Below are 24,278 nucleotides of genomic sequence, written 5' to 3'. Positions count from 1 at the left end.
GGTCTGTCTGTCGGGGTTTTTTTTTTGCCTACTGTAGGATCTCACATATATAAGCATAATAAAGTTTCCTTTTAAAACATTAATTTTCACTTTCCCTAAATACCTAAATAAATAAGGCAAAACATCCCAGGACTGAAGTAAACAGGTAGGATATTTACAGTAGACACCCAACATGGCTGTCTTGCGATAGAAAAAGAAGCTAAACAAATTGGGGGAGGAAACGCTAGATAATATAAAAATGATCATTCCTCTTCATATTTAAGTGAAGGTTGACTAGGATGACATATTTATATTTCAACTAAAGCTTCAATTGACATTCTTTATAAAAATTGCATCAGCTGACTGAAAGCGGCACAGATATGATATCAATTTCAATGTGTCGGTAGGGTTATAGGAAAGAAACATATTTTTTAGGCCTTCTTTCTTGGCAAATCATCATCGGCCCAAAATCATTTTAAGGACCCATTTAGTCATACTATACATGAGTCCTTCCGTTTGTACGTCGGCGCAGGACCGACGGACCGACGCTAATTTCGAACACTGCCCGTGGTAGCTATTGCATATTGCCAGCGACATTGTTTAGGTATCTGTTATAGCTTACAGTCTAAGCATCATTCTTCAGATAAGGGTTGCGTATGCATCAGATGTAATGAATAAAACTATGGGAGAAGTTAAGACCATTTGAGGTCAGAAGAAATGAACAATAACCTGAAGAAATAAAAAAAAAATTCAACTATTAAAAGGCAAGAATATACAAATATATACAGGCATGTAGTATCATTTGTATCAGCCAGAGAAATTATTTTACACTTAATTGAAAAAATGTTCACCGTACTCCCTAATACTCCCTGTCTGTTTTATGATAGGAATTATAATTTTAGGCATCAAGTAATTTGAGAACAATGTCTACACATTCACCTAACACATATTAAAAAAATGAAGATATATTGAAAGACTTTCAAAGAATTGATTTTTTAAAATATATTTTGACCAACATCACAAAATTTATATAACTGGCCCACACTGGCAGATGATGAAATAAGCAATTAAATGTTCTACTTTCCTATTTGTTAGCATTATGTGTCCAGTGGTAAGGAGCCTATTAGAATAGCATAAAAAAAGAATGTACAATTGATTTATCAATTTTTTTTTTTATTATTTCCTTTTCCTTCCGGACTTTTTTATTCTCATGTTCATAACTAAACCTAAACATAAAAAAAAATGCTGGCCTTATAATGAAGAGAGGGGCCTCTTTCAAAATAGATAAATTCAGGGCCACTGGGTCAGGGGTACCATGGGGGTACTTTGACTAAAAATAAATTAATGCTTTGAAATCTGCCCTTTGATAAGCAATGGTGCCTCTTTCAAAATTTGTGAATTTCATGGCTTTTGGATCAAAACACGAACCAAATACGATCGCTGGAAAGTTGTTACATGATACTCAGGTGACCTATAAGGCCCGTGGGCCTCTTGTCTACTTTTATTTTTAATTGCCATACTGATAAGGGATTAAAAAAAATCTCCATGATTGAAGGTTATTTTTATGATTGTTTATAATCATTTGTTTGACTCCGTCACAGCTTTGTAATGTTAGAGTTTTGTTATTATAGTTGGAATACCAATGCAGATCATCATAAGGGGAGACAAATCTGTGAAGAACTTCATTGAGAATTTAAAGAAAGGGAAGACAACCATGTACCACGCCTCTGGGATGATAATAGGGTGTGCTGGTAGTGGGAAAACAACATTGTTAGAGAGACTAAAGGGCATTGACTTGGAGAAAATAAAGAAAAATATCAGGTCAACTAGAGGAGTTGATATCCACACAGATGTGTTTGATGTGAAAGAAAGCATCCAAGGTATTTTTAGCTCACCATAGCTGAAGGCATAAGTGAGCTTTTCTGATCACATTTTGTCCATCGTCCGTCTAGCTGTCTGTCCATCTGTAAACTTTTCACATTTTCGACTTCTCTGCAATAGCGACTCAGCCAATGTTAACGAAACTTGATACAAAGCATCCTTAGGTGAAGAGAAATTTCAATTGTAAAATTGACAGGCCAAGTTACCATACAAGGGGAGATAATCAAGAAAAGACAAAATAGGGTGGGTCATTAAAAAATCTTCTTCTCAAGAACCACAACGCAAGAAAAGCTGAAACTTATGTGGAAGCACCACCTCCCCCCTCTACACCTATTTGTCTGCTTGTAAAGTAGGGTGTTTAATAGCGATGAGTGTGTCCTCCTATCCACCTTTCCATCAGTCCGTCTATTACATTTTGGGGTATCCATCTCATATCTGCAACTCCTTATTACAACTTAACCACTGAATAAAAATCTGTACCACAGGCACTTAATAAAACTAATGAAACTTTCATAGAATCTTTGTTATATAGCGAAATTTTAAACCGTCTGTTATACTCTCTGAATGGACACAAGATGCAAAACATAGAAACTACCATTATATTGGTGGTAACCCATCTCGTATTTGCAACTCCACCTGTACAACTTAATAAAGTCAAATGACAATTTCACATAATATTTATACCCCCGCAAACAAAGTTTGGGGGGGGGTGTATATAGGAATCACCTTGTCCGTCTGTCCGTCCGTCCGCCTGTCTGTGCAATCGTGTCCGGTCCATATCTTTCTTACAGAGGAACATTAGAATCTACTACTCCACACAAAGATTGCCCATGACCTAAGGGTGTGTCATGACCTTGACCCAAGGTCATTTGGGGAAGTTCAAGGTCACTGGAAGAAAAATTTCATAATTCGTGTCCTATCCATATCTTTCTTATGGATAAACTTTGTATGTTCTAATTTCACACAAAGATTGCCCATGACCTAAGGGTGTGTCATGACCTTGACCCAAGGTCATTTGGGGAAGTTCAAGGTCACTGGAAGAAAAATTTCATAATTGTGTCTGGTCCATATCTTTCTTATGGGTAAACTTGGTAGGTTCTCATTTTACACAAAGATTGCCCATGACCTAAGAGTGTGTCATGACCTTGACCCAAGGTCATTTGGGGAAGTTCAAGGTCACTGGAAGAAAAATTTCAAAATTTTGTGTCCGGTCCATATCTCTCTTATGGATAAACTTGGTAGGTTCTCATTTCAGACAAAGATTGCCCATGACTTAAGAGTGTGTCATGACCTTGACCCAAGGTCATTTGGGAAAGTTGAAGGTCACTGGAAGAAAAATTTTATAATTGTGTCTGGTCCATATCTTTCTTATGGGTAAACTTGGTAGGTTCTCATTTTACACAAAGATTGCCCATGACCCAAGGGTGTGTCATGACCTTGACCTAAGGTCATTAGGGGAAGTTAAAGGTCACTGGAAAAAAATTAAAAATTCCTCTTTGAAACATATCTTTATTATGGAAAAACTTACTTCTGAAAAACCCAGCGGGGGGTATTTTGTCCTGTTTGGACAGTTCTAGTTACTACATACTATCATTGCGTATCTCCTTCTTTATGTTAAGATTGGACAGATATTTGGTTTTTTAATAGTAAAACAGACTTCACCATTATACTCATATGGAACCTGTGGATATCATTTTGTGAGCTCAATACTCTCAGTACCTCTAGATTTTATTTCTTGAGTTGTAGATTTATATAAAGTAGAATAAATGTCTATTTGCATAAAGAACAGGGACAACAAAGAGAGACGGTGTTAAATGTGTATGCATTTTTATTTACAGCAAATTCTTCAAGCCAACAACAACGCTTCAAACTTCAACTTGATAAAAAAGATCTGCACCAGAGTCTTCCTAAATCTCATTCAAAAAATGCAGCTGATGTTGGAGAAACGCAGGAAAAGATGGAACCAGAAGATGATGAGGCCAGTATGACTGAAGCATCAAACAGTGGACAGATATCACATGATGATACCATCATTAAAACAACCTCATCCCATGAACCACAGGGGGCCACATCACCAGAAAATGTAGCAGAAGTTATGAATGAAAGAAAAGATTTTCGTCATGTTCCAGAAATTTTTGGAAATTTACAGATAGGTGCAGTAAATATTTCAGAAGATCCAGATAAAAAAATAACTATGACTGACTTTGCAGGACAGTGTTCATATTATGCCTCACACCAGATTTTTTTGAGTCCCCGGGCGTTCTTCATTCTGGTGCTGAATATGGAGAAGAAGTTTGATGATAAGGTTGGAGAAGAAGTGTGTTGTCAGGAAGGCTCCGTTTACGGGGGATGGACAAATAGAGGTAATATTCACTTAGTACACTTATGGCCCCAAAAATCGTTTTTATGTACCACCGCATTAGATCAAAATGTTATGCATTGATAAATGTTATTGACATATTAAAAAAGAAATAATTAAATTTTCCATATTTTCAGAACCTATCTGTCCCATTGAATTTTGAAACTTTTATCATAAAATGAGAATTATTTTTTATTTTGTTTGTCTTCCTGTGCAGCTTAACGAAGGCAATAAGTTTGTTTCCTCTATGCACCGCCTTGTAAATGGCTCTGACATATAGAGTTTCTCATTTACGTATGCCATCATTTCCTGCAATCTATCTTAAAGAAAACTCTTACAGCTGAATGTGTCTTTGTTTTTCAGATTATCTAGAATTCTGGATGAAGTCCATTCATCAATATGGCAGTGATAAGGCTCCTGTCATCCTGGTTGGTACACATTGTGAGAACAAAAAAGAAAAGGTATCATTTTTCAAAACTGTTATTCATTGTTTACACAAACATTTTACTTTGTCATTGTTTTCTGATCTGTAAATATTTATTATAATATTTAGAGACATACATGTGTTTCATAAACTCTGTTGGAACAAAACATTAACAATCAATGTATGATTATGAACATTATTATTTAACTATGACTAATTTGTTAGCATAAGATAAAATAAGGAATTTGTTTTCGTTAGGAAAAAGAATCGTTTTTCCGAGAAGTTTGGAAGACTCTTGACATGAAGAAGAAGTCTCTGCAAAGACATATTGATGTGAAACGTCGATTTGCGGTTGGATTCCATGACAATGAAAGCATTGAAAAACTTAAGCTGTCCATTGCTGATGTTGTGTGCAAGCTTGATCACTGGGGTGAAGAGCTTCCACAGTCATGGGCTATGTTTGAAACATTCTTTCAGGAAAAGAAAATTCGCAAGATTTTGAGTAGGGTCGAACTTCAGTCTTTCAATGAAACATTGCCAGAGGGAATAAAGCTCTGTACTATTGAAGATATGGATGCCATGCTGCAGTTCTTCCATGACATCAGAGAACTTATACACTTCAATCAACAATTCCTCAATGAAGCTATTATTTTCGATGTTCAATGGTTTGCAGATGCATTTAAAAATGTCATTACAGATAAAAACCATGCAAAAGAAGATTTATTTGAATTTGCATCAGAATGGGACAAATTCGATGAAACTGGAGAGATAGATGAAGCACTGCTATCTGCTATATGGAGAATGAACAACAATGGTTACCTTGAACACAAAGAGGATATCCTGATGTACATGGAGAAGTTAGGACTCTTAGCTAAAATGAGCGACAAAATTTGGTATGTCCCCTGTATGAACAAGATGCAATTTCCAGTAGAATGTTTTTCATCTTACCCTGCCTCCTCCATCCTTTGCTACACGTTTGATGTTCTTCCTGTAGAGATTTTCCATCGCCTTGTAGCAACTTGCATGCAGATTCCCTGGGAGATTTTTTCAGATGAAGAAAGATTATGCATTTACCAGACTGCAGCTATTTTTGTGTTTCATGACCAGCACCATAACATCATGCTTGGAATGACTCGAACAGAAATTCAGTTGCAAGTGTTTGTTGTGGAGGGAGAAGTTGATGTTTTAACCTGTCACCAGATTAGAGAAAACGTTGAGTGTATATTAGATAACCTTTCCAAAACATTCCAGAAAAACTCGAAATATCAGGTTGGGTTCAAATGCAAGCCTTCTGGGTTTTGTGACAGGAAAGAAAGTGCTGTCATAAAGCAATCAATGTTAACAAGAGCAAGTTTTCAATGTCCTTCCTGTCCAGCAAACAAGAAGCATCCTATCAACACAAAATATATCATGAAATATTGGAAACAGGTACATCAGAATATTATTTATATCCTAAAAAATACAAATTGTGGCACACAATTTTGAGTGTGGTTGTATTTACCGGTATGTCATCAGGTGTATATTGCTCCTTAGAATGTTGTTGCCACTTTATTTATTTGTTTACAGCCCGGTTTTGTTTTAAAAATTCATATTCTGGTCATTTATGTGTCTCGAGGTTAAAACAGTGGGTTTTTTTATTTAATTTTCTTCTCGAAATTAACAAAGAAAAAAGTTTTTCAGGTGAGTATTAAGGCACTTGAACCTCCAATATGTTCATAGGTATTAAAGACCAATGAATATGGTAGAGAACTAGATTTAAAAAAAATCTGGATTCAATATATTGTATTTTAACCTTGAGGACATGATTTGAAAATGTTTGATTCCAAAAGTTACAAAGACAAAATTTGAAAAAAAGAACCCAATGTAATCTGAAGATGTTAGTCACTGATTCTTGATAGAAAACTAGTATAGAATTGCCCGATTTATATGATCTGCACTTCCTGTGATTTTTTTTTAAAATAGAAGTCTAAATAATTGATTACTGAGTAGTTGTTATATGCCAGCTAATACTGTATAGGGGATTAATTTCACGGCTTGTAATTTTCACGATTTTCTCTCATTGAACAAGATCGCGGTTTCTTGAATTTGCGGAATTCTTATGTTATAGAAGTTACCTCCCTTGTCTATATCCGTTTAATTTATAGCTACATGTAAACGACATTCATCATTGTTATGTTTTTATTTCACGAACAACAGGGTAAGTTAATATAAAAAAGTTAGACTTAATAAATAATTGACAATCAATTAAAACAGGTGCAGTTATCAAAAGTCCTTGACTAATAACGTCAAATAACTTTCCTATATTCTATTACGATGAGTGCATACATGTACACCCCAAGATCTTTAATACATCGTGGCGAAAAACCACTGGACGGTAATGAATGTGTTCATGTAGGTCGACGAAATAATATCATTCCAAATCTTGAGTAAGTTCGATAGTTATTTGAATGATTTTTTGAAAATCAAAATGTCGATAAAAACTAAAATATGCATGAAAATGCAGGTAATGCACACACCGTAGGTGTTAACATTAGTTACGCACGAGTAATCAAAACTCATGGCCCACGAGTTTAGATTGATGAAACATGTAGCATTGGCTATTAAAAAGCCTTTTAACAAATACAGGTTATTATCTGTGGACTTGAATTAATGTAAAGCGTGCTAATTAAAATAATTGAATGACGAGTACTACTCGTAATTACTGAAATGACCATGTACTGCGGTACATATATTTAAATCTATCGTAGTCTATTCTCAAATTTCCAAAAAAACCTTGGAGATTATTGTAAATTTATTCACTGTTTCTTGAATTCACGGATTTATTAACACCGTGAATATAGCGTATATTAAGGTGATTCGAACCTGACGAAATCAAATCTACCGCGCAACTCGAACTGCTGAAAATAGGCTGATCACTGCTAATGTCGTGATACTCATTATTACGTCTCATTTTGTTATAAAAGTAATTTAATGGACCACAAGCAACGATTGATAGACAAATAAAGTAATTTTCAATAGAATTCTGATTAAATCATTCAACATTGGCTTTTCGAGTCATCTTCCGACATCAGGAATTTACGACAATTACCTGGCCGCTTTCCGCCACCATGTTGACACAGAGAGAGTCTCTTTTATTTTCAAGGAAAAAACACTTTTTTCGCTTGTTTTTGTATCCAAGAAGTGTACCGATCTATGCTGTTTGGAACCTTGCAACAACCGTTCAGGCGATTTTATTTTTAGGTACAACATGCACGACAAGATCAAGATGTAACCCCATGGTTTTCAGGTAAATACAACAAAACGTTCCGACCGAGACTTTTTTGTTTACTATGTTTGGTACGCAATGTCTTCTAAGAAGACACAATTTATCTTCATCATGATGAAAGGTTAGCTCATCGAGTAAATGCAGAAGTATAATCTGATCTATCTACGCTTTTGTCTCATCTCGAAAATGAAGGGAAAAAATTCACATGACTGCTATTGGCAGTGCATAGAATGAGTCAAAGACACCATTGATGCAGTGAGTTCTTATTCTCTTGATAAAGATATTTTAAAATTTTTATACTTGTCCTTTAAAAAAATATTGAATATATTCACACAAATGAGAAAATAACAAAAAAATCATGCACATTTCATGATTTGTTATTGAGTGACTGAAAAAAATAGCTCCCATGTTTATAATTTTTTAAATATGAGTTGATGTCTTTCCTACAAACTTGATGCAATGTCACACAGTGTAAAATAACATAAAGAAGTCTTTTTAAAAAAAACAGCTGACCATTGTGACCAATTTTTATATTATATGTATTCTCATGTTATAAAACATTATTGAGGACACTGGTTCTAAGTTCTTGTTCACAGCATACATTCATTTATTAGTTTTTGTTCGAAATTAATTTATAAAAAGGAAGGCCTAAAATTTTCAGAGAAGTCTATAAAATTCACATGTAAGTGGAATACTGTCAGATAAGTGATTTGTTTTTTTTAATAGGTTTTTAATAACGGCCAAAGGAACAGACTGGAGTTTCCATCAGTATGCAGTCAAAATGTACAACCTGAATCAACACTGTGCAGTATAATCCCTTTGATCCAGATGTGCTACTGTGATGCTGAAACCATCTGGCTGGGTATGAAAAAATTATAATTCTAAATTGATGAACTTTTCAAATTTTAAAAAGTAAACTTGCTAAAATAATTATAGTACATGCAAGAATGATAAAATGTACATATAACTGTATACCAGGGAAATTTCACTCCCTTTAAGTTTTATTGTTGCCCCTTTCACCCTGACCTCGGTTGGCCGAATTCAAAGAACACAACATATTTTAAATCCCTGTATCATCTACAAAATTAATGAATTCAAAATCCTTTGTATTATCCTTGGGGTAAGTTTAAATCAATGAAAGAGCCATGACAAATCTAGAAAATGAATGTTAAACTCTTCAATTTGAGAGTGATTTTTGATTTTCCCATATGATGTTGCACAGTATTCAAGGTTTGTGACATAAATGTAAAATTGAAAAAACTTAATATTTACCTTTGGAGCTTACTGTCAATGTAATTTTGTATTATATGCCCCAAATTCTATGCATTTTATAGGCTAAATACATGCGGAATGTAAATATTATTTTGTACCAGTATGTATAATGCTATTTTTATTTCATTGTAACTATTTCTATTAGAATATCAATAATCAGTCAGTAATAGGTAATTTTATAAAAGATGTTACATTATTACATGTATATTCAGTATCCACCTGTCAATAAGGCTGTAACTGAACTTAATTTTTTTTTTCAGGCTAAGAATCACATCTGTGTTGAATTTGGCCACATGTCAACATGACTGAGGTGTTTACACTCAAGCTGCAATGAAAGACCGAGGCTAATTGTTCATCAGAATTTTACCAATTGAAAGCCACAGAAAGTCAAGATTAAAGTTGGAAAAATAAGGGGAAGAAGCTTTTGTGTCAGAACCTCCCTTAAGATTTAAAGTACTTTTGTATGAACAGACCTGCTGCAAACATGTAAATGATATACTTTTTGAGGAACTTTTGTCATACTAAATCCGTCTTTTTTTCAGTTCTCTTATTCTTAAGTTTAAGCTTGCAAAAGTTTAGCAATGATACATTATACATATAAAGCATGGTTTCAAGGGCAGCATACCAAAATTTCTGCCCCTCGGTGACAGGAAAGCCCTGAAGTATTATGTCACCCGATGCCAAAGGCAAAGGGCTACATAACACTTCTGGGCTTTCCTGTCACAGAGGGGCATATATTATGGTATTAATGCCCGAGAATTAAGCCATGTTATATATGGTATTTAACATTTTTAATTATTGAATCCTAATCAATCATCGGACATATTTATTGAACACTAGGCCTAGGTAAACATGTACTTTGAGTATAATTCAGAAATATTCTGTCCTGTTTCATTGCAGAGAGTTTTCAGTATACTGACGAGTTGATAACCTTTGTTGTATTTAAGGATTTTTTTCTCCTCAATTAAATTATTTAATTCATCTAAATTCAAATAAACAAATCAAAGATGTTGTCCCTATTTTTTAATTTTAGCAGTTTTTATCTTTGCTTAGCAACTGCCTCTGTAAATTTCGAACCTGACATATTTAATACACAGAATGATTGCACGCCAGGGAACATAAATGTGTTCGGGAGGGCAATATAACTGTTTCCGGTGGAACATAACTATATCCGGCATGATTAAGCAGTTTTTCTGGGCATATTGATGAAAATGATATATTTGTGATTTAATGGGAAAACTTCTTCAAAAATGTTATATAAGTCTTTTGTCATTTTTGTCATGTGTGTGTGTGTGTGTGTGTGTTCAAAAAGATTGTAAACCGTTGATCTTAATCTTAATTTACTGAAATTTGGTCTTATGTACATCACTATGTTCCATATTCCGATATGATATATAATATTTTAAATGGCAGTCCATGAATATATATTTTTTATACCCCACTCCGAAGGAGAGGGGGTATACTGTGTTACCATTGTGTGTCTATCTGTCTGTCTGTGTCAATCCGAAACAAATTTTTGTCGCAGTTTACTCAGCAACTACTCATTGTAGATGCTTGAAATTTTAACACAATCTTCTCTAAGGCATGCCATATGTTTAGCTACAATTTTTTTCAAATCGATTATCAACATCCTGTTTGACTGTGTGTCTGTCTGTTTCACACATAATAAATTTTCGTCGCAGTTTTCTCATTAGCTATTCATAGCGGATGCTTGAAATTTTATTACACTCTTTGTTGAGGCATGCCATATGGTGGGATTAATTTTGATATGAATCTGATGTCAACTTCATATTTTTCTGTGCATCTGCCTGTAATTGAACTTGTGTATATTAACATGATAGTGCTTATTTACATAGGAGCGGGCGTATAACTAGTGAGCATTGGCTCACAGATTTCTTGTTTTTATTAAGGCAAACATTTTACATTATTGATTTGTTATTTTAAAAATTCAGAGGAAATTCGGATTTGTAATGTGCACTTTTTTCACCTGAACTATGCAAATATGTCACTGTTATTTTCTAAATTAGGTATACGTATAAAATCTTTAAAAAATTATGAAAAATTTTGTATCATGATATTGTGTTAAATGTTTAATTCGTCTAGAATCAATTCAAGTTTTAGGTTAAAAAAGCATAGGAAATTCGGAAATTTAATGTAAATTTTAAAATTCTTAAAATTTTATTTTATTTTTTCTCCAAAAGTATTTTTTAAAGTTTGTTTTTAACATATTTTATTAAATAAATTGACATTGATTAATTTTGATTAAGCTGTATATGCACAATTGCCATTATATGTATTTTGGGGTAATTTTTAAAAATAGACCAGAGGAAATTCGGATTACAATATCTTTTTATTTGACTCATGATCATACCAATTTCTCCCCTCTGTTACTGAGCTATATACCTCTTATTTAAAATAAAGTTTAGAAAATAAATATCCAATTACTTTTAGTGTGTTTTTATAACCATTTTTGTTGTCAAGGTTAAGAAAAAATGGACAATTTTTAAGACGACAGAGGAAATTCAGGCTGTCGTAGAATGTTGTTGGAATGTTCTATCTATGTGTAAAAATGACAAGATGATGTTGATCTGTTACCCTATTTTATACATGAAAATAAATAAATTCTGATGATAATTTGTAAGTTTTTTAATACTTTTTTTTACTGGCAGTGGGATTTTTTTCACAGATTTTACATTTTTAAACAAGGGCATATTCAGAGGTTGTTGCCATGGAAACGAGCGCACTACCATATATATTTTTTTATGATTCTTAAACCACAAACTTGTCCTTTATCCGAAGGTAACCATCTTTTAAAATTCCAATTACTTTCACGACAGGTTCGAATCACCTTAACACCGCGAGTTATTTTCCCCCTATACAGTAATTCTGAGGCTATTCATGAAATTAACATTGTTAACCATTTTATGGCTTGTTAAAATGATTATAATTTTTCAACTTTCTTGAAGATGCAAAATTCTTATTTCTCTGAAATACAAAAATGTATATTATGAAAGAGTCTATGGGTATTTAAATATACATGTACACCTTAACTTGATACCCCCTCCTTTCTATTTTGTAAAACAGGATAGCCTGTCTGAGAGTGGAACCAGTGAAGACACTGAAACAGGTCCCTGTATGTATTACATTTAATTCATTTATCTACGTAACTATGCATGTAGAACGGTAGAACCTGTACTATACTTATTTTTCAAAAGTTTAAAATAAAGGATATGGAGATAACGAACAGTATTTTTTAAAAAATATCAAAGTCCATATAACAGTACAAAAAAAAATCAGAGCAAACACGGTACTCAAAAAAGAATTAGGGAAAATACAATGCTGCAAACATTGATACCTGTTTGCTGATCTGTATTACCCACTGGAGTTGTCACAGAGCCACAATAGGGAATCATGTTTAACATTGAATATAAAGAAAAATATGTACAATTCTTCACAAGAACCAATAGGCAAGAAAAGCTTAATGTTCTAATATGAAAGCTTTCTTGGGCTGTGTAGATTCTAAATTGTTTAAAACATGACCAAAACGGTAGGGCTGGGATGCAACAGGGAATTAAAATTTTACATTTAATTCAGAATGAAGATGTTTGACAGAGTTTCGTCAATTCAAACCCTTGTTACAACACGAAATGTAATAACAAAACAAAATATAATACACTGTGATGATTACATTTTGCATTGATCTCGATGCAAAATGTTATAACACAAAATGTGATGGAACGATTTTTTGATTATTACATTTTTCGTTAATATGCAAAATTTAATATGCAACATTTTGCATAGAGATCAACGTGAAATATAATAATGTACATTTTATACCCCCCGCAAACGAAGTTTAGGGGGGTATATTGGAATCACCATGTCTGTCTGTCCGTCCGTCCGTCTGTCTGTAGACGAGATTTTGTCCGGACCATTACTCAGAAACTATTGGAAGGATTTGTCTGAAAATTTGTACACGTATTATTCACCATATGACGGTGTGCACCTGCTATTTTCATCTTGATTCGATTATTATTTTGAATTTTACAGGTGTTATTTTTTTCATTTTAATTTTGTGGTTTTATCCCGACCATTTCTCAGAAAGTATTGTAAGGATTAATCTGAAAAATTGTACACTTATTATTCACCATATGAAGGTGTGCACCTGGAATTTTCAACTCTTTTGGTTCATTTTTCTGCATTTTACAAGTTTTTTTTAAATTGACTTGTTCATTTTGGGCTCATGTATAAGGTTTGAGACATAGAATCTAGAATAACTGTAAAAAAATTTGAACTACAGCTTAAAACTACTCATAAAAACTTAAAAAAAAGAAACATCATCAAGTGTTAAAATCAGTTTTTACATTGCACAGAAGATAATGTAATTTCATTTGTCTCTTGGGAATAATGACTGGACATGCATCCAGTTAAAGATAAATTAATGAGTTTGGTGTGGGAAGTTGAACATTAAGGCATCTCATTATCAACTATGAGTTATCTCCTGGGAATCGGGCACAAGAATTAAAGATCCCTCTTCTCTTATTAGGGCCCCGCAAGGATTTGCGGGTGCCCTATAGTAATCACTCTGTCTGTCCGTCTGTCCGTCTGTCTCTCTTCCGTCCACAAATTTTCTGTTTTTTTCTAATAACTTTTTTTATGGTTGCCCAATCAAGTTCAAATTTGGTATGGTAGTTCAGTAGGCAGAAATACATATTTTGATGCTAAGTTTGGTTCTCAATGTCTTCTGGTTTGGAGCTGGGTGGTGGGGTAGATTCCTTAACTATGCATAAGAATGAATGGGCAACTTTTTTTTTATGGTTGCCCAATCAAGTTCAAATTTGGTATGGTAGTGCAGTAGGCAGAAATACATATTTTGATGCTAAGTTTGGTTCTCTATGTCCCCTGGTTTGGAGCTGGGGTGGTGGGGTAGATTCCTTAACTTTAGAATGCATTGGCAAAGAGAGATAACTGCTGATGATGTTCCCACTGTAAAATGAATGCTGGCTATGAGTCCCTTGGGATTAATTAGGTTTCCTCCTGAAGAAAATCCAGAGCATTATCTTTATCTGTCACATTGAGATTAATTACCACCTCTGTCTGCAAATGAAGTTTGTTTTGAAGTTAAGTCAATTTGGAATGCTATGAACACTGTGAAATGTGGATTAAGATATAAATTTTTATAATTTATTTTTGTTTAATAGTTATTTCATTGAATTCTAAAAACAAGAAATAGATTAAAGAAGATTTTTTGAATTATTTTTTTCACTTTACGTTAATTAATTTTTAAGGTAGTTTTATAAAAACCCCATTCTATCATTAATACTGAAAAAGTTCTTATTGTAACTTTAGAAGAAAATGATGAGAGAGGTACAATTAATCCTTTGGGATCAATTATCTAGCCTGCTGCAGAAAATTTAGTAGGCTTTTCTTTATCTTTAAGATTAATGAAAACCTTTGTCTGCAACTGCTGTTTGTTTGAAGTTAAGGTCAAGCCTTCATGATATTTGCATTCATTGAAGGCTGGCATTCTATATAACACAAGCTTCATAATTGTTTAATACATTCAATGTTAAATTGTTCTTTACTGCCTAATGTAAATACAAGGATATTATTTTCAGGTTTTTCAATATTCAGGAATTAATTATCTTGAAATTTTAAGAATACAGTTGCTGTTGCTTATTCTTCGTACATTTTTTAATCATTCCATAAGCTGCACCCTTATAATTCTACCCCATGGCGGGGCCCTTGCTGACTGGTCAGTTTTCTAGTTCTCTTAATTGTAATTTATTGTCTGTCAAAGCACTTCATTACTGGATGACCAGCTCTTTATTTTCAATTTGATATAAAGTTATCAAGATTAATGTAATTTTGTATAATATGATTTTTTTCAACAATCAGTTTGCAGAGTGTCATAACACATAATTGCAATATATTTTTTAAATGCAGAAATGAAAAAATAAAATAAAAAAAATAATGTTACAATGGAATTACAGTGTATTAGTATTGATGTTTCATTTGATTGCACCTTTGTTTCATTCATTAAGAAACATGTTGAGCAATTATATTTCACTGCAAATTTTTTTAAGTTAATAGTGAGCACCTCTAGATCCATCAAGTATTTTGAAGTTGCACCTTCTCTGAAAAACCCAGCGGGGGTATTTGTCCCTATTGGACAGTTCTAGTTCGTTTTTACATTTTGGGTTAATTAATTTCTGCATTACACAAAATGCAATTAAATTGACTTAAATATACATGTATAACCATGGGAAAACCCACTTTACAAAATAGTTGGAACTATGAGAATAATGTAACGTAAGGCCTTTTACAGACAGATATAATATTTTTAAACCCTGCCTCGGTTTCAGGAATTTTTCATTGGATACATTGTATATTTAAACCTAAATTTAACTTTGATTGACATGCTTTTAGCTTATCTGAGCCAAAGGCTCAAGTGAGCTTTTCTGATCAAAATGTCCATTTGTCCATTGTCTGTTGTTGTCGTTGCTGTTGTAAACTTTTCGCATTTTCATCTTCTTCTCAAGAAACACTAGACCAATTTCAATGAAACTGCTACAAAGTATCCTTGGGTAAAGGGGATTTAAGTTTGTTCAAATAAAGGGGTAACGCCTTCTTCCATAGGAGATAATTATGAATTACTGTGGAATCATTTTTATTCGTGGGGGTCAAGTTCGTGGGTAGCCAAAAATGTCTTAGTTCGTGGGGACGTAATTTCGTTGGTAACAAGTTCCATTTCGATTTTTTCCCTCCAACATTAAAACAAAGAAGGATAACCCCGTCAATAATGCTTATTTAAGTTATCTGTCTTGTGATTTGTAACAAAAATGTACTGGCGGCTTGCGCCGACAAATTACAGCCGAATGATAGAAACGATAATTAGTAACATTAATTAATTATAATTCACACTGTGACATGAGAACTACGACAACAATGCCAAAATTGACTTAAAAACGTTTACCCTGAAACCAAATCATGCTAATTGGCTAATTAGCACCCACTCCAAAATCGCACTAAAAGTTGACCTCATCGAAGGGGCATTTTAGCGTGTTGGACTTTAATGGAAACACTACTTAAATTAAACAGTTGTATTTATCATTTTATTACTTATTGTATATAGTTCTCGATGTCTTTGATACTTAATATATTATTTTTAATTTTGGTTCGTGTCAATAATTAACAACATGCAGATAGTCTTCGTTATGCGAGATCACTGGGACACAAGGGTAACAATTATTTTACGATGTAAATAACTTTTAACAAATGATAAACCAAATGTTTGTATATACGTTTGTGGGGATGTAAATTCGTGGGTTAAGGTTACCCACGAAAGCCACGAACATTGGTCCCCCATGAACAATGATGATTCCACAGTAGTGATAATTAATGGCATTTTCAAAAAATCTTCTTAAAAACCACTGGGCCAGGGAAGATGAAACTTAGGTGGTATCATCCTCAGGTAGTATAGATTAAGGTTTGTTCAAATCATGACACTCGGGGTAAGGGTGGGGCCACAATGGCCGATCAATTTTTACATAGGAATATATATGAAACATCTCTAAAAATCTTATTCTCAAGATCAACAGAGACAGGAAAGATGAAACCCATGTGGAATCATCCTCAGGTAGTGTACATTCAAGTTTGTTCAAATCATGGCCCCTGGGGATTGGATTGAGCCACAATAGCCGATAAAAGTTTAACATAGGAATATATAGGAAACATCTTTAAAAAATTTCTCAAAAACCCATTTGGCAGGAAAGATGAAACTCATGTTGAATCATTCTTAGATAGTGTACACTTTTTTTTCTAATCATTTATTCAATAACCTACAATGTAACCGTGAGGCAAAATAATCCACAGAAGCCCTCTGGTAATACCTTACCTGGAGTACCATGTGCTCCCTGGATCGGTATAATAAGATATATATCCAATTTTTAATCACAGAATTTTTTCACATTATACTACAGTTGTACTATATAATCATTGACGCTTCAATTTCATACATATACATAAATATATCATTTTAAAAAATGCACTATTTTTTTATGTAACAAAGTATGATTTTAACACCATTAGAAGCATAACCCTGTTGCAGTGGGGATTGTGTATAAAAGAAAAAGTAAAGAAAACAATCTATATCTATATCAACCTCACTGCAAATAGTTTTAAGAGCTAAGTCACCCTCAAATACGGGTCTTTTTATGTTTAACAGCTTATGAACATAATCGATATGTAGAGTATTCTGAGAAAAAAACATCAGAATGAATGAATTTTACAAAGACATGCATAAATTTTTTTCTCACATAGTGCAGGTAGTGTGCATTCAAGTATATTCAAATCATGGCCCCGGGGGTAGGGTGGATTAGCGGATCAAAGTTTTACAAACGAATATATAGGAACATATTCACCTTATACAACGGGTAACGCGGGGGAGTCGCTAAAAAGTATGGGGTAGTCGTTTTCAACGTATGGGGGAGTAGATTTTCACCGCTTCGGAGTCAGAGGAGATGTGAGTCACGTCTTTTTTCGGTATATATAAGATGTATTTACAAAAATCAAATATCCCACGGAAGATGGCAATAGTTAAGCTTTATCTTGGTCATTTGTTCGTCTGTCATATACGTCTAGTTTTCTCAAACACTTCGAAACTATTTGACAGTTTTCATATTTACGCTGATCGGGTAGTAAAAACATGCATGATTTGAACAATCTACGGTTTGCGTAGGGATTCTCACATTTAAAACAGCGAGAAAAAACGTTTATCTTTTAAATGCAACAACTTAAACTTGATTAGACTTTATAAAATTAATAATGAAGACATTTTCTCTTCAGACAGTAACGGTTACGTAGGGGGGAGTCGTTTATGGGAAAGCACATCGCAGGGGGAGTCGCAAAATAAAGTCAAATGCATATATTTGGTGTTGTTTTCATCTCTTTTATACTGACAATACTATTTTTATTTACTCGTAGATATCTATTAATCTATGTTTGGTTATTTACTTTATAATCTGAAGTTACGAAAAGAGATTTTTTCTGTGGCTTTATCAGTTCCAGAAAACAATCAGCAATTTAGATTACATGAACAATCGGATAATATATCATCGGAGCACATGTGCGTGGGGACAGGACCCTCTCCCTCAGTATGTAATGTTAGTATATGTATATCACAAAAATTCAATTCACGAATTTAGAACACTAACTTTCGATATGAAAGCCTCTCCATAAAAAAAATCAACCAGATTTATAATTTGAAAATTTCTTGAAAATATTATCCGTTATTTTTAATTAGAAAAAGGCAGATCCCTGACGTGTCTTAATTAACGCCCCTTGACGTTTTCTTTGGAAAGGGGTTAGATTTAACTGGTATATTCTCACGATTAGGTTCACAGTTTATTATTTATCTATAATATAAAGTAACCCATCTTCAGACACAAAGGAATCAGTATGTTAATTGAGAATATTTTGGATACACATAGGTTAATGTACAGAATGAAGGCTGAAGAAGGACTGGATTGCATATTACTTAGAGCGCGAGAAATGTATGTCTGTGATAAATAACATGAGAAGTGTTAATTTTAAAAAAAATTAACCACAAACTTTGAAAAAGAGGAAATACGAAAATATTTCTTCAATGTATACATTTCATTATCACGATACCTTCCCTTACCTTGCCCAACATGTTACCCCCTTTACCCTTTCGCAGTTTCGTGAACACATAGCATGGCGGGTTGTTGTACCTGAATCAGTCGGGGGCAACCAGCATTATACATTCATAGACAGGGTTCAAGGGCAACATTCGTTTTGTCGGACTCAAAAACCAAACTGTTTGCACGAGACGATTAGGCCGAAGGCAAACAGTTTTTTTCAAGGAGTCGACAAATCACGTTTTGCCAGATCTAGAGAATACATTCTATAAATGTTTTGTTATACATTTTACTGTTTATTATGATATTATCGTAATGAAATTTTTGTTAACCCCCACTGCATTGAAAAAACTGTCAATTCCGTAAAGTTCTGACAGCTGACCCCGCCCACACTTTGACGTAAACGGTGCAATATCTCATCGAAAGGTCCAACATCTTGCGCCACGGTTAAAACAGCTATTTATTTGACTTATGAAAACAGTAGAAAGGTTTTTCTTTTTAGTGTAAATTTATGTAACAATTTTTAAAAGTATTACAAACAAAAATTACAGACAACTAACCTGAAAAATTTTGACATGCAAAAAAAAAAAACAAGATGTGTTTGTGAAACACTATGCGCCCGGCGGCAACAAAGTTCAAAAAATCTATTTTTAGTATATTGATCACAGTCAAGGACACAAGGTCATTGACCATGGTGTCATTTAAAAGAACTTAATCAGTGGAGTATGCATACTAAATATGAAGTCCCTATCTCCTTTGGTTCAAAAGTTATCGCAAAAAGTGTAAAGAGCTATTTTTAGCATATAGGTCCAGTCAAGATCACAAGATCATTGACCTTGCCATCGTTTAAAAGGACTTTATCGGTGGAGTATGCAAACAAAATATAAAGTCCCTATCTCTAATGGTTCAAAAGTTATGACAAACGGTGGAAAAAGATATTTTTAGCATATAGGTCACAGACAAGGTCACAAGGTCATTGACCTTGGTGTCATTTGAAAGGACTTTTTTAGTGGAGTATGCAAACCAAATGTGAAGTCTCTATCTCTTATTGATCAAAAGTTATGGCAAAAAGTGTAAAAAGCTATTTTTAGCATATAGGTCACAGTCAAGGTCACAAGATCATTGACCTTGTCGTCGTTCGAAAGGACTCTATTAGTGGAATATACATACCAAATATGAAGTCCCTATTTCCTATGGTTAAAAAGTTATGACAAACAGTGGAAAAAGCTATTTTTAGCATATAGATCACAGTGAAGGTCACAAGGTCATTGACCTTGATGTCATTTGAAATGACTTTATTAGAGGAGTATGCATACCAAATATGAAGTCTCTATCTCTTACGGTTTAAAAGTTTTGGCGATGGTTAAAGTTGACAACAGACAGACAGACAAACAGATAAACAGACAAACATACAAACAGACAGGACAAAAACAATATGCGCCCCGAAAAAATTCGGGCGCATAAAAATTGTTTGATATTATTAAGAAATTTTCCAAATTATTAATCGGGTTGTTCTTTTTTATGGAGACGCTTTCATATTGAAAGTGAATGTTCGTGAATTGAATTTTTTGTGATATACATGTACGAATACTACATACTGAGGGGGAGGATCCTGTACCGAAGCACATGTGCTCCCATGATATATAATCCAATTGTTCATGTAATTTTAATTGCTGATTGTTTTCTGGAAAAATCTCTTTTCGTAACTTCAGATTATAAAGTAAATAACCAAACATAGATTTATAGATATCTACGAGTAAATAAAAATGGTATTGGCAGTATAAAAGAGATGAAAACAACACCAAATGTATGCATTTGACTTTATTTTGCGACTCCCCCTGCCATGTGCTTTCCCACAAACGACTCCCCCCTACGTATCCGTTACTGTCTGAGGAGAAAATGTCTTAATTATTAATTTTTATAAAGTCTAGTCAAGTTTAAGTTGTTGCATTTAAAAGATAAACGTTTTCTCTCGCTGTTTTAAATGTGAGAATCCCTACGCAAGCCGTAGATTGTTCAAATCATGTATGTTTTTACTACCCGATCAACGTAAATATGAAAACTGTCAAATAGTTTCGAAGTGTTTGAGAAAACTAGACGTATAGGATAGCCGGACAAATGACCACGATAAAGCTTAACTATTGCCATCTTCCGTGGGCTATTTCATTTTTGTAAATACATCTTATATATACCGAAAAAAGACGTGACCCACATCTCCTCTGACTCCGAAGCGGTGAAAATCTACTCCCCCATACGTTGAAAACGACTCCCCCATACTTTTTAGCGACTCCCCCGCGTTACCCGTTGTATACGGTGATATTTAACAAATCTTCACAAAGTCCATCGGAACAGGAAAGATGAAACTCATGTGGAATCATCCTCAGGTAGTTTGCATTCAAGTTTGTTCAAATCATGTCCCCCGTGTGTTGGATGTTGCCGCAATGACCGATCGAAGTTTTACATAGGAATATATATGAAAAAAATCTTTAAAAATCGTCTTCTCAAGAACAACTGTGATAGGAAACATGAATCTCATGTTGATTCATCCTCAGATAGTGTACATACAAGTTTGTTCAAATCATGGCCCCTGGGGGTAGGGTGGGGTCAAAATGGCCGATCAAAGTTTTCTTAAGTACTGCAAATCCATGATTAGTGATATTTTATGGAAGCATTCTCAGGTACTGTAGATTCTAGTTTCTTTAAATCATAACCCCTAGGGATAGGTTGGGGCTACAATGGCAGATCCAAGTTTTACATTAAAATATTTTTTTAAAAACTTTTTCTACAGAATACCAAAGCCATAATTAGTGATATTTATATGAAAGCATCATCGGGTAGTGTAGAATGAATTTTGTTCAAATCATAACCCCCAAGTGTAGGGAAGGGTCTCACTGGTGAATCAAATTTTAACATAGTTACTTAAAGGGAAAATTTCGATAATAGAAAAGTTATGTTGAGTCATATTGACATGCAAGCATCATCATGTATTGTAGATTTAATTTTGTTCAAATCATGAGTACCTTTGGTATAGGGGAAGAAACGATAGGGAGTCAATTTCAAATTATTACAAAGTAAAATATTCAAACAAAATGTTTAAATAAATAAATCTTTAAAAATCTCTCTCTCAAGAAGCTATATGCAGAATTGATATAGTGGCATTCTCAAGTAGTATTAGAATTCAGGTCCTCCCCCCCCCACCCCTCAGTAAACTTTTCAATTCTGATCTAATTTGTACTTTTTCCTAGCCGATGTGCTCAGGTGAGCGATGTGGCCCCTGGGCCTCTTGTTTATAAATCAGTCTTATTAAGTATCTAACTATTTTCAAATACCAAAGATTGACCATAGGTCCATTAAAAACTCTTGATATGCATGTTTGGCATGTGTACATTGGTAAGCAAATTAGAAGTGAATGTGTGTTTGTCTAGCGACGAGGTGCAGGGATTGGGTGGGTTTTTACTTCGTATGTTGACCATTATATTAGTATGAAAAGCAGAACCAATCCAGTTTATTACTGGAGAGAAAGAGAAGCAAAATGTAATAATCCTAAGAAGGTGTGTTTTGTGCATTTTGTGTTATTACATTCTGCCTTGATTTCGACGCAGAATGTACTAAAGCAAATTGTAATAATCCAATATGGACTTTGGGATCGATTACTCTAGGTTACTGTAGAAGTTAATTTTTCCGCAAGATATTAATTTTATATGCTATGTACGCAATATAAAGAGAATTTTAAAACTGCAAGGTAATTATAATCTGAACTTGACATTGCAATGTCTTATATTACATACACACATTGTATATTCTTATATTCCAGCTGTAGAACTGGTTCTTAATGCAGTTACACGAAAAATCCGAGGCATAGGAATCAGTCTTTTAGAGGGTCTATTTGAAGTCAGTATTGATGTCTCTCCTACACTCAGTTTTGAGGAGAAAGTATTTAGAATCTTATACCAATGGAAATCAAAAAATGCACACCTTGATCATTTGAGAGAATTAGAAAGCATTTTACAGAGAGAAGGCCAAGGACAAGCTGCGGAATACCTTAGAACATTTGATATTACAGACTTTACCTGTATTGGCGTGATTAGCCCTGATCAGAATGTTTCAACAACGGAATTCAAAACATTGTCCGAATATCTTTCAAAAGACTACACTCATTTCGTCCGCTTTTTGGGGCTTGCTCAAAGATATATCGAACAAATGGAAGCAGATGGTTTGAAGATACAGGATAAAATATATAAATCACTTACAAAAATACAGGAGGAATGTCGTTACATGCTTAGCCGACAGAAGATTTGCAATGCATTGACATTTATAGACAGAAATGATGTGATCAGTGAACTGGGATGGACATCACGCAAACGAAAACGGGATGACTGATCGAGAAAGCAAAAGTGTATTTTGGTTTCTTTAAGCTGTGTACATGTATGTTACTGTCTTATTATTGAAAACTGAATTGTCAAGAATATTTTAATGAATGACCTTGTATATTGACATTCTTTTATTTATTTCCTTAATGAAGACTGTCCAAACTACGCGACTGGCATCTGAATAACTTTATTCATGCTGTGCTTAAGTTATTAAGTAGATGGGAAATGTTCATGACAGTAAAAGTCATCTTTATTTAATATTTTACACATTGAAATGCAACAAATTATAACTTATTTCAATTATTTCATCCTTAACCCATCTCACCTTAAAACTCTTGCACAAAAATAATATCCAAAGTAATATCCAAAGATTTTAGGAAAATTAGTCTCAATGTTCGCAAAATTGGCGGAAGATGTGTAATTGACCTCTGAAATGTTAATGAAATTGAAATGGAATTTTTTTTCCTTGAAATATATGTTATTTTTTAATATCATGATATCTGCTCAGGACATATTAAGTTTGTTGAGTCTATGAAAGGTACTTGGACACAGATTTGAAGTTATTATTTTCTGTATAATATTACGAATTATATATTTTAATAGCATTTCACACAAAAATTAATTAAAAATCTTTTTTCGTTTAAAAGATATTGAAATTTTAAAATTTTCGGCGAGTTTGATTGACATATCCTTGCACTTTCACAAATTTAATTTTATTTTTAATCCTTAGGAAAAGTGGCAATTTCGTTTTGTATAAATGAAAAATATTAACACTATAATCCAGAAAATTCAGAGTAGACATGTTCGAAAGCAAAACAAACACACAATATATTGTCAGTCCGTGCAGTTGTGGTAAGCAGACTGTGACGATTGAAAGCACCCGGAGAATTCTAAATATAAACAATAACAGAACTCGAGCCCTGTTTACAAAAACTGTGTCAGGGATTATTTTTGAGCTGTAGATTTGTCATGTCCTTGACCAAAGTTCATTTGGACATGTTTGACCTTGACTCAAGGACATAGCTTTTTCAAGGTCATTGCAGTAAAAGTGTACTATATGAGTTTGGCACAT

The 24,278-nt window shown here is 33.7% G+C and overlaps 1 protein-coding gene across 1 annotated transcript in view; it reads left to right on the top strand.

Moving 5' to 3' along the window:
* The window catches only part of LOC134250372 (uncharacterized), a 30,590-nt gene extending 7,258 nt beyond the window's left edge, over nucleotides 1–23,332 (top strand). Inside the window, exons 4-9 of the mRNA XM_062732726.1 lie at nucleotides 1,611–1,859; nucleotides 3,699–4,223; nucleotides 4,583–4,680; nucleotides 4,902–6,071; nucleotides 12,265–12,313; nucleotides 22,651–23,332. Of these exons, the coding sequence (XP_062588710.1) occupies nucleotides 1,611–1,859; nucleotides 3,699–4,223; nucleotides 4,583–4,680; nucleotides 4,902–6,071; nucleotides 12,265–12,313; nucleotides 22,651–23,216 (2,657 nt within the window). The 3' untranslated portion in view covers nucleotides 23,217–23,332. The remainder of the gene's footprint in view (nucleotides 1–1,610; nucleotides 1,860–3,698; nucleotides 4,224–4,582; nucleotides 4,681–4,901; nucleotides 6,072–12,264; nucleotides 12,314–22,650) is intronic.
* Nucleotides 23,333–24,278: the final 946 nt, after the last annotated feature.

Source organism: Saccostrea cucullata, unplaced genomic scaffold, assembly GCF_032062105.1.
Source record: "Saccostrea cucullata isolate Sc308-1 unplaced genomic scaffold, CSIRO_AGI_Scuc_v1 ctg4935, whole genome shotgun sequence".
NCBI classification, from domain to species: Eukaryota; Metazoa; Mollusca; class Bivalvia; order Ostreida; family Ostreidae; genus Saccostrea; species Saccostrea cuccullata.
The sequence above is the reverse complement of the archived record's forward strand: the minus strand, read 5'-3'. Positions and strand labels throughout refer to the sequence as shown.